At 33.9% G+C, this 12,019-nt stretch overlaps 1 protein-coding gene across 2 annotated transcripts in view; it reads left to right on the top strand.

Moving 5' to 3' along the window:
• Positions 1-12,019, top strand: part of FRK (fyn related Src family tyrosine kinase) — an 89,130-nt gene that overhangs the window by 62,396 nt on the left and 14,715 nt on the right. For both annotated transcript variants that reach the window (XM_019741331.2, XM_019741332.2), the window contains exons 3-4: positions 8,974-9,137; positions 11,368-11,536. In XM_019741331.2, coding sequence (XP_019596890.2) covers positions 8,974-9,137; positions 11,368-11,536 — 333 coding nt within the window. The remainder of the gene's footprint in view (positions 1-8,973; positions 9,138-11,367; positions 11,537-12,019) is intronic.

Raw genomic sequence — 12,019 nt, 5'->3', positions numbered from 1 at the left:
AATAGTGCTCTTTCTGAAGAATCTTTTAAAGTTTGAAGCTCCTAAGAGTAGTGCCATACCTCTGGGGAAGAGAAACCCAAGAGAACCCGCCTGTTCCATTGTTGGGCAGGTCATTTCATTAGAAATTCTTACGTTTAATAGATGTGTCATTTCACTTGATTATTTATCGTTTCATTTGTGATTGTGTTTATTTACTTTTGCAAAATGTTTTTGGTTAGGTTACATTACTGGAACAGTACAAAAGTAAACATAAAAAGGACAAAATCAATGAAAAAGAACAGAGCGATAGATCTTGCTAAGCCTCTAATGGGAGATAATTATCAGTTTAGCAGTCAGTTTAGCTGGGGGTTCCACTTATATCACTTAACACATATGTTTTTTCTTGTTACTACATTATGTTTATGATTATGTTTTTAACTCAATTTTCAGATTTACTGCAATTTAACAGTCATTTAATGCTATGAAAATGCTGCAGTGAACATCCTCATACATATTGCTTTTCCTATTTTGGACGATGAACTATGTTTAGTTTCCCATACAAATGCTTTCATTGACTTTTATGTTGGAAATGAGCCTACATTAATGGACATTATAAGGACCAGCCCTTTGCAATGTGTTGGTGTGGTTACTACTACAAATGTTGATGATACTGCTCATTGCATTTTCTGTGTTTTCTTTATGAGGACCTATGTGAGAAATGTATTGCCATTTCAGTAACAGCAATAGTTGTGTGTGTGTGTGTGTGTGTCTTTTTTTTTTTTTTTTTTGTAACAGTTTATTACTATTTTTCTTCAGGGAGTTTGATATCTGATATCTTTCCCTCATGGCTGTGAGCTGCCAGAAATGCAGACAGCCGAATCTTCGGCCCTCATTTAACAAACATGGATTGGAATCTAAAGAATATCTTACATAAAGCGTTCCAGCCTGGCTCTGAGAGTCATCATCCTCCCCTTTCCTTTTTGCACTATTTTCTTCATCCACATATTAAATTTTTTTTTATATTGATAACTTATGCAAGCCTTTGAATCTTTCTGGAACAAAGCAGGCATATAACTAAATAAATGTATGTAAACATTTGGATTATTTCCTTAGGGTAAGTTTTGAAAAGTAGAAGTATTAGCCTTCATATTACATTAAATCTTAACTCAGTGAAGGATTTTCTGTAGGAAACCGAGATAATATAAGCCAAGTATGTAAATTCCTGGTGATTTATTGCAGATATAATATTGAGTGAGAAGTAAGATTCCTGAGGAATGAAGAGTCAAGTTGTTTCCCAGAGACTTTCTATGTAATATCAGATGTTACAAATGCTATTTTCATGTGAAACTGTGGTAGATGCTTTCAATTAAATTATCTGATAAAATATTGAATGTTATAATTATGTATTGTTAATTAAAGAGCTACTCATCTTCTTAAGATATCATATGCATAAACAATAAAATTGAAATTCTGTTCTGGAAATTTAAGAATTAGCTTTGATAGGAGTTGGTCTATTTTTGTAGGAAGTTAGACCATGAGGATCTTGAGGATAAGACCAACATTTTTCTCAAAAATAGCATTATTATTTGGACAGATATATGGTTAAGGCTCATGATTCCTGTGCTTTATAATGTGAAAGAGATAGTTGCTTTTTGTGTGTAAGGGTTTGATTAGTCAGTCTTTTACTATAAAGATATCTCAGCTGGTCTCCTGGATCAGTAACAACTATCAGATGATTCCTCAAAGAGCTTTTTTAGTAAGCTTTTTGACTCACCTAATGTAGACATTCTCTTAACGGGTCTTCACTTAACTCGGCCTGCCAGTTTAATAGTCAGACTTACTGACTGGTGTCCATAGCACACTGAGTATGCCTGGAAGGGAGGCAGGTGCCCTTAGGGACCCCATATTTGAGTTGTATGCATAAAAAGAGTTCTGTTTGTTCATTTCTGTTTTAGTGGATTATTTTTTTTCCCCCAGAAAAGGAGAGAAAAACTCTTCTACCTGACATACTTTAACATTTTAAGATAGATGTACTTTCTTCTTTTAAAACTACTCATATCGGAATCCTACCATTTGCTTCAGAACAAAATGCAGTGTAAAATGTGTGTGTCTTGAATTCTGGTTTGATGGGGGATAAATATAATAACTCAATTAAGTCTTATTTACTTATTGGTGTAGACCCATCTTAACATGATTTCTAAGGCAATGGTATGAGAGGAGTTATCATGATTATCTATGTAACAGTTTTAAAAAGTACAAACAAACCTTCCACAGAGAAACAAAATAAACGAGTTTACAAGTGCAGGCGTTCTTTCACAGAGCATTAAAAAAGCCAGTTCTTCACTTTATATATTTGGTTACTACTATGTTATGTAGCCATTACTGTTCAAAGAGTGGAGATTTTTACTTTGGAAGTAGGTCTCTTTTGTTGACAATGTTATTTGATAATACTGATATTCTAATGTAGTATTCACACATTGCACATTTAGATGTATCTATCATCCTTTGTGAATAATGACACTCAAACTATCCCTGTGGGGGTATATAGATAAGATCATTATTCTCATTCTCTAGATAAGGAAACTGAAATGAAATTCCTTGCCTAAGGTCAAAGAACAAATCACTGGCAGAATAAGATTAGGGAAGTGAGTTCTTGATTTTCAATCCTTTGTTCAATCATCTAAGTCATATTGTTTTACTCAGTATGGGAATAGATTATTATCAGTCAGTAGAAATAAGGCTGTGCCCAAATGATGCCAAAAGACCAGATGAAAAATGAAAACCTGTTCAATCAACCATTTGTTTATCTCTAAAATGCCAAAATCCTTGTTACACTGATATTTTTCACAGAGCTTCATGGGTTGTCTTTGTGTGTCCCAGGCACAGGCAGGCACAAACTCTATGTTTATATTTCATTCAAAAGTTAATTTCTAGAAGTTCTGTCTTTTAAAAACCTAATTTTGGAATAGCTTGGATTTCATAGCAACAACTTAACGTTCTGAATAATATGTTAGTCATGTGGTAGAGTGGAGACAGAACTCTTTGAAATTGGTTTTTGATGAAATCTCATAGCACTCCTTTGTACAGTGGCAGACAAACCCTTTTCTACCAGGAAAGACAACGTAAAATAAGATCTCTCCGTTAGGAGAAAGCTGGGTTTCTATGTCTGCCGTCAACAACTAAAAAAAGCATTTAGGCCTGGCAAATAGGACTGAAATAATAAGACTCCATCGATATCACATAAATTCGCCCCAAATCAGTTACTCTGGATGTAGAGGTGGCCAAATAATTAGGAAACTTGTGTTGTGGTTGTTATAGAAGTTTATGGGAATAAATAGTTGAACAAATCTTTATTGTACTCCTCATACATGCTTACCTATATCTCTGCAATATATCCTAATTCTTGGACATGTTCTGGTAGATTAATCAGTTGACAGGTGAAACATTGTCCCCTAGGTCAAGCAGTATAAATGAGAGTCAAGATGTAAACTCAGGATACCTGGCCTTTTAACTCAATTCATTCAATCATGGTACTACTAAGTTTTATGATGGATGATTTCATTATATTTTATAGTTAGCCTTATATATATTTTTTGCAGTTGAACTACTAAAATGCTTAACTAATTTGAACTCATAATAATTCACAATAAGAATGACACAAGCATTATCATTCATTTACAGTCTATAGAATTTGGAATAGGTTTGGAAAGATTATAGTGAGCCAGAAAAGAAATATAAAATTTATTTCTCCCTAGTTCTGAGACCTCCTGAATTCAATCTTTATTAGGAATGTCAATGAAAATGTGTGGACTCACTACTAAAAAATTAAAACCACTTTTAGAAAGCAACCATATATTTTCATATATTTTGGATTTGATTACTCAGGAATACGATATTAAAAGTACCTTCATCCTGACTATAATGCATTGAATTTCCCTGATGTAGCGTCTGTGGTCTAATTTTTAAATTATGTATATCTTTCAATCTTGTTGAGATTGAAAACTTGAATGAACCACATATAAATATCCTTGATGTCAGTAAGAGATGGAGTAGTTATTTCTGTGTTATAGAGCAAAAAATCAAGAAATTAGATATAAATATGAATGACTGTACTCGAATAGTATTTATATCCTGAGGCTAAGTTTGCTTTCCTCCCTTTAAAAATAAAATTCCAGGGAAGTCTTGTCTTGAAAGTATTTGTAGAATTACCTACTTGATTTTGCAGCAGACATTTCAGAAGTTTATATTGCACTTCAAATCCAAGACTTAATGACATCATTCATTCATCTACTGTGTTTCCCCGAAAATAAGACCCAGCCGGACAATCAGCTCTAATGCGTCATTTGGAGCAAAAAGTAATATAAGACCGGGTCTTATATGATATAATAAGACCTGGTATTATATTATATTATATTATATTATATTATATTATATTATATTATATTATATTATATTTATTATATTATATTATGTTATGTTATGTTATATTAAAGATCGAATCTTACATTATTGTAAGATAAGACTGGGTCTTATATTAATTTTTGCTCCAAAAGATGCATTAGAGCTGATTGTCCGGCTGGATCTTATTTTCAGGGAAACATCATTCATTCATCTACTGTGTTTCCCTGAAAGTAAGACCCAGCTGGACAATCAGCACTAGTACGTTATTTGGAGCAAAAAGTAATATAAGACCGGGTCTTATTATATCATATAAGACCCGGTATTATATTACATTTTATTATATTATTATATTATTTTATATTGTTATATTAAAGACCGAGTCTTACATTATAGTAAGATAAGACCGGGTCTTATATTAATTTTTGCTCCAAAAGATACATTAGAGCTGATTGTCCAGCTAGGTCTTATTTTTGGGGAAACACGGGAGCAGATGGTTAAGTTAGTTGTTATTCTGTGCCAAACTCTGAGTAGGTATTGGATTAAGACAACATAGCCCCTGCCCTTCACAAAACTACCTCTACTGAGATAAATACTATCACAAGGTATTATAAATACATAAATACCATTAAATAGGGTGATGTGATACAAAGGAGCTAGGGAGAGGTATATTTCATAGGGTGGGTGGGGAAGCCTGGTTCTGAGGATTTAAATTGAGACCTGAAGGAAGGGATTGGCTACTAGAAGATTTAAGGAAAAGCATTCAAGTGGTGTTGAAGGCTCTGAGGTGAGAATTAAGTTTTGTGAAAAGGACTAAAATAGAAATGAGAACTCAGAGAGAGCAAACAACAGCCATTGGAAATGTTTGAACACTAAGGTGGAAACATTTGGAAATTCGGAGATTTCTTAAAGGCTGCTCTTTTATTTTAATAATGAAGAAACCAAGGCCCAGTGAAATTCACATGTTTTGGTCACATACTAGTTAAATTGTAACCTGGGTCACCCATTTTCCCATCTATAGCCTTTCCAATTAAACAAAATTACTTTTATTGTGCTTGACAACTCTGGATGTATTGCAAAGTATTGATTTTTACAATTGAGAGTTTAAACCTTTATCTACAAATAGTTGGCAAACATTTATTTAGTCTTTCTTTATAATCAATATTAATCATTGTGATTTGCATTCCTTATTAAGAAAAATCACAAGGAATATTTTAACCCTTCAGTCATCTATTGACTTTAGTCTCTACCTTGAAACTTATTAGGTATTTTGTGGTGCACTAAAAAGGAATTTTTAAATTTATGTTTAATTCCCATGTAGTCCACTTCAATTTAGAACCATCTTGTTTCAAAAGGGGGAATTTTAAAAATTGCTTTTAATCATTTTCAATTATAGACCTATTGGCTTGCTAGACATTTCAGTTATAATTTATGCACTTTTCTTTTTGATAAATGGCGAGGATTGAATTTTCAGGCCAATAATTTATATAAACTGCAGGTGTACTTTATACTTGTATTTAGCTACATTCCACTTCCAATATTTTTATTACTTTGTGGAGAAATGAATTGGGGCTAATATTATTTATAGCTCTCTTTGATTTTTTTATCAGCCTTTTAATCCATATACAATAATCTGTTCTGAACTTACCTCTATATTTTAATAAAACCCCTCTACATAGTGATGATTGTACAGGGCAATTAACCTTGCCCCAAATTCATAGTCAAAGGGAATGGTAACTCGACAAATCAGGGAGTACAAGGATGTATTCCAGATTCTTAAAAAATTGTAATTTAAGAAACTTACATGGCTTTTGGAGGAGCTAAATGTATTTTAAAATAAAGAACTGAAAGCATTTTCCTGTATGTGGAGATCATTATTTTTTCCTGTTTTTTTGAGGTATAATTGGCAAATACAATTGTAAAGACATTTAAAGTGTACAACATGATTTAACGTATGTATACATTGTGAATTTCCCCATTGAGTTAATTAACATATCCATCACATCTATTGTATTTATCTTTTTGTTTTGATGAGAATATTTAAGTTCAACTCTTTTAGGAAATTTCAGTTATAATATACAGTATTATCAACTGTACATCTTATACGTTGGTTCCACAGACCTTATTCATCTTATAGCTGCTGATAGCTTGTACCCTTTTACCAACCACTCCCTATTCTCCCCACTCCCCAGCCCCTGGCAATGACTTTTCTACTCACTGTTTGTAGAAGTTCAATTTTTTTTTTTTTAATAATCTACATATAAATGATACCTTACAGTAGTTGTCTTTCTCTGTCTGGCTTATTTCACTTAGCGCAATGCCCTCCTTTTTCATTCATGTTATTTGTTGCAAATGACAGAATTTCCTTCTTTTTTTAAGGCTGAGTACCATTTCATTATATAAACATATAACATTTACCTGAATAACTTGCCACACTGAAATAATTCAGCATGCACTGTGAGGTAGCACTTTGGAGACTTGATCTTCCATTTGTCAATGAACTGGAACAAATAAACTTCCCTTCCCCCTATATTTAAAAAAACAACTGATTTATGACACACATAATAAAAGTGCATAATTCATAAGAGTTTAGTTTGTTATACACTCATAAAGTGAACATGCCCCTGTAACCAGTATCCAGTCAAGAAATAGAATGTTACCAACACCCCAGTCTGACTCTTAATATCAATAGTTTTTCTTGTTTTTATGTCTTTAAATAATGTGTTCATGAGATTCATTCATGTTATTGTGTGTATAGTTTGTTTATTTATAAATATTTATAGTATCGTACTGGACTAATAAATCTATAACAATTTATTAGTCCATTATACAATTGATGGACATATAGATTTTTTTTCAGGTTTAAGTTCTTTCAAACAATGCCACTGAAACCATTTTTTACATGTGTTTTGGTGAATATATTGTGCATTTTTGTTGAATTCCCCTTTGGAGTAGAATTACTTACTATGTTGTAAGTCTGATTATGGTTAACTTTAGTAGGTCATGACAAACAGGTTTCCAAAGTGGTTGTAAAAATTATACTTTCATCATGTAGGAAGAGAGAATTCCAGGTACTCCACTTTCTTGCCAATACTTGATATTGTCTTTTTTTCTTTATAGTTACTCTGGTGTGTGCCAGTTATTTTTTGAGGAAAATATTGTCGTAGCTATTGGCATGCCCTTAGTAAACCTCTAGTCTGGGACTGGGATGTCTTCTTCTCAGTCTTCTTACTTTCATGAAGCATTGCTCTGGCTCTACTGATTATTGAAACATACATTTCTATTTTAGCAAGGAATTCAGAATATCTGTACTCCTGGTAAATTCTGCTCAGTACTTATCCATAATTTTGCAGTGAAGGAGTAGCTATGAAGTGCTTCAGTCAATATTTTGAATACAAATACAGAATAGCTGGTTCAAACTAGTTTAAGGCAAAACAAACAAACAAAAACAAAACATTAAGTGACTCTTGTAGCTGACAAGTAAGGCTTGGCTGGCTCCATGGGTTAAGCTTCACTTTTCTTATCAAGACTCTGCTATTCCAAGGAGCAATCATTCTTCTCAATCTCTCTCTTTGCCTAGGGACAAGAATTTTGCGCGGTGGGGAGGAGGGGCTAGGCGGGTTAGCTCCAAACTTCCAGCTGTTAAACACAAACAAAAACAAAACAACAGCAATAACAACAAAATTCTTCCTGTCTTTCTAGAGCTCTCTAACAAGTCCTGGAATCAGTCTTCTTGGCTTTGATTGTACATTCCTTGGCTCAGGGTTGGTACTAGGTCCTTCTGGGCCACGTGCTCTTAGAGAAACATGATTCTTCATATTGAGGTGCCATTACCAGAAGAAGGGACAATGGTTAGTGTGAGGCAAAAGAAACAAAATATCCACTACAAGTCAGGCAACTTAAAAAAGGGCAGGCAGTCTGTTCCTCTAGATGCGATAGGACTTACTCTTGGATTAAGCAAAACTGCTGGAAAATTGTATATATGGACTGCATCATGTTAGGTCCTGTGGAGTTGTTTTTATTGAACTGTGCTGGAACATTCTGTCATCAGCCTGCATTGAGAGACAGTATAATGAATGGCCCTGCAGAATTTCTTATATTATTGTAGGATAGTACTGAGGACACTGTTTATTCTATTTCAGTGTCAACATTATAGGATTTCAAGGGATGAAATTCTCCTTGGTCTCTGTACGTGGAAGAGTTGAACTGTTTCTAAACAACTTTTGTGATTTCATCTTATGAACACTGTGATTTCTGAAACTGATAATGTTTCCTTCTTTGCATTGATAGAATGGTAGGGTCAATTTTATGGCTTGTGTTAGTCAAGTATAGTAGGCTTCAAAGCATAGGTGTTTTTTTTTTTAGTGCTAACCTCACTCCTTTATTTTTATCTTATATTTTCTTTCAAATATGATTTCCCAACACTTTCTTTTTTACTCTGCTGTTGTCCTTTGTAAATTTCCCAAAGTCTTTTCTGAAACAATGTTGAATGCATATAAATGCACATATTATTCCATGCGTTGAAAGTATCACCACAAAATAAGTAAATTTGTGTGGTTTTGCAAGAAGTTTAACAGGATTTATCTTGTGTTCCAGTTTTAGATGAAAGGGTTGTGAAACACTACAGAATCAGAAGACTGGATGAAGGGGGATTTTTCCTTGTTCGGAGAAGAACCTTTTTAACACTGAATGAGTTTGTGAGCCACTACACCAAGACAAGTGATGACCTATGTGTCAAGCTGGGAAAACCATGCTTAAAGGTGAAATGCTTTAAAGCTATGTTCATTTATTTTTAAAGTTAAGTTTTCTTCCTTCAGATATCGGAGTATTTTTCATGTGATATGTCAGTTCAGAAAGAAAAAGAAAAAGTCATTTGATTACCTAAGGCATGTATAGGCCCATGAGCCAATGTTGTCTAACACTTATTTTTATAAGTAAGTCTTTTTGGAACATAGACATGCTCATTTATTTACAAATTGGCTTTGCTTTTTCACTGTAATAGCAGAGTTTAGTAATTGCAACAGAGACTGTATGGCCCACAAAGCCTAAAATACTTACTACCTCATTCTTTTCAGAAAAATGTTTGCCAATCCCTGACCTAAGGCAATCCCTAAAGACAGAAAATATTCATCCTTTGCACTGATAAATTAATCTGGTATCCTGCCATTGGAGCACTTAATGATATGGCTGGAGGAAAAATAAGTGCCAGAATATAATTCTTCCTTAGATCTGTATTAAAGAATATTAATACAAAATTACCAGGTTCAGTTCTCTGCATATAGGTATCATTTAACAAATTGTTCTAACAGTTTGATTTTTTGGCCTGGCCTTTTTGGTGGGAGGAGATATCATTCATATAATTTATCCACACCTGCCATTATTTAGTTATTTGCATGTTTTACCTAAATGTACTTAAAATTATGTAGTAGTTATATACTGTAGTGAGGCAAACCCTCAGCTCCTCCTCAGAGCTCAGGTTTCGTATACTGTCAGTGGGACAGCCAGCCCTGTGGTTTATACCATACCTGGATGATTGGTGAAAGTGTCATGGTGATGCCTGATCAGAAATATATGGACAAGTAGAAGCTGAAGAATTTTGTCCAGTATGTGCAAACTTTATTGAGTTAAATCCTGCCAAGTTACTAGGCAATTTTGGTATAAGTATATACATCTTAGTTGGTGCAGGAATGACCCCACAAGAGTATCTAGGCTCATTCTAAAAAACAGCTTCAAAGATAATAGTTTATATTCAAAGCTTATATACAAAGATACAGCTTACAAAATACATACTGTTTAACAGGTATTGTTGAATTCTGGCGAGGAAAAGGGTTTACAAAGAAGCAAAGAACAAAATAAATGAACAAACAAAACAGAAACAAACTCATAGCTACAAAGAACAAACTGCTGGTTACTACATGGGAGGGGGGTTGGAGGGTTGGGTGAGAAAAGTGAAGGGATTAAGAAGTACAAATTGGTAGTTACAAAGTAGTCACGGGGATATAAAGTACAGTATGGGGAATATAGTCAATAATATTGTAAAAACTATGTATAGTGTCAGATGGGTACCAGACTTATGGGGGGGAAATCACTTCATAAATTATATAAATATCTAACCATGACACTGTACATCTGAAACTAATATAAAATAATATTGAATGTCAACTATAATAAAAAAATAGTCACAGGGATATAAAGTACGGCATAGGGAATATAGTCAATAATAGTGTAATAACTATGTACAGTGTCAGATGGGTAATAGACTTATTGGGTTCTCACTTTGTGATGTATGTAAATGTCTAATCTCTATGTTGTTTTCTACACCTGAAACTAATAAATTAAAAAAAAGCAAAGGCAGCCTTATATGCACTCAAAATGCTGATGACTTGGTGGAGGAGATAAGATAAATATCCAATGGTAAATCATAAAATAGACTATGAGCTCTAGGAGAGCAGAGGCCTTGCCTGTTTTGTTTACACAATGGAACCTACTTGGTGCTTGAAAAATATCTATTTATTAAATAGACAAGTAAATGAATGAATGAACAAATAAATGAATTTCAAAAAATACGAAAAGATTAATTATGTAAAAATATATGATGCATAATGGTAAATGCTATAGGCCAGAGAGTTTGGGAAGTAATTGTGGATGAGGTGGGAACTTCAATTTGGCCTTGAAATTGGAGGATTTAGCTAGGCAAAGAGGCAGAAAGAAATCACGTCAAACCTGTTTGTACAAGGAAGGCACTGGGTGAGGGGTGGGACAGATGGACAACAAGGTACCTCAGTTAGCAGGATTTGGGGGAGAGATCAGCTTGAAGAGGTAATGATACAGATTTTGCCACAACTGCTTTCCATTTGAAAGTAATTAGAATAAAATTTACAATCTTCTGTATTTTTAAACTATCTTTTTAAAGGTAAGTAGACTATTATTTTTAATAAAACATTGTGAAATCTTTTTTCTTACACGCATTTTAATTATTCTGTGCAACAGATACAAGTACCAGCCCCTTTCGATTTGTCTTACAAAACTGTGGACCAGTGGGAGATAGACCGCAACTCTATACAGCTTCTGAAGCGATTAGGATCTGGTCAGTTTGGCGAAGTGTGGGAAGGCCTCTGGAACAATACCACTTCAGTAGCAGTAAAAACGTTAAAACCAGGTACAAAAATGAGACTGTCAAAAGTTAAATGGCATATGTTAATTTTTATCAGTTCAGCGTCCAACTGTACATGTCCAAGAGGTCACAGGACAGCCAATGTGGGAACCAAGCAAATGTAATCACTCTGTCTGACCCACGTAACCATAACCTGTAGCCAAGGTTTTGGAATGTAAAGGCAAGAGCATGTTCCCTGGCTTAGCTAAGTCTTAAGATATCCCCAAGGCAACATTTCAATAAGGAATTTCTTCTCTAGAATAAATATTCAATCCTCCAGTGCCCTTCTCTCCCTTTCTCCCCTAGATTTGGGTAAAAAATACTCACTTATGGAAAACACTTAAAAAAAAAGTCAGTGGAACCTTGGAGTTATTAAGGGGACAACAATTTTATTATATATTAATTGTGTGTGATCAGAAGGTAAAGTGGTCCACCTAAAAGACCTCATATTTGAAAATGTAGGAATTTTTTTTTTCCATTTTCCTCTCT

Source organism: Rhinolophus sinicus, linkage group LG05 (assembly GCF_036562045.2).
Source record: "Rhinolophus sinicus isolate RSC01 linkage group LG05, ASM3656204v1, whole genome shotgun sequence".
NCBI lineage: Eukaryota > Metazoa > Chordata > Mammalia > Chiroptera > Rhinolophidae > Rhinolophus > Rhinolophus sinicus.
The sequence above is the reverse complement of the archived record's forward strand: the minus strand, read 5'-3'. Positions and strand labels throughout refer to the sequence as shown.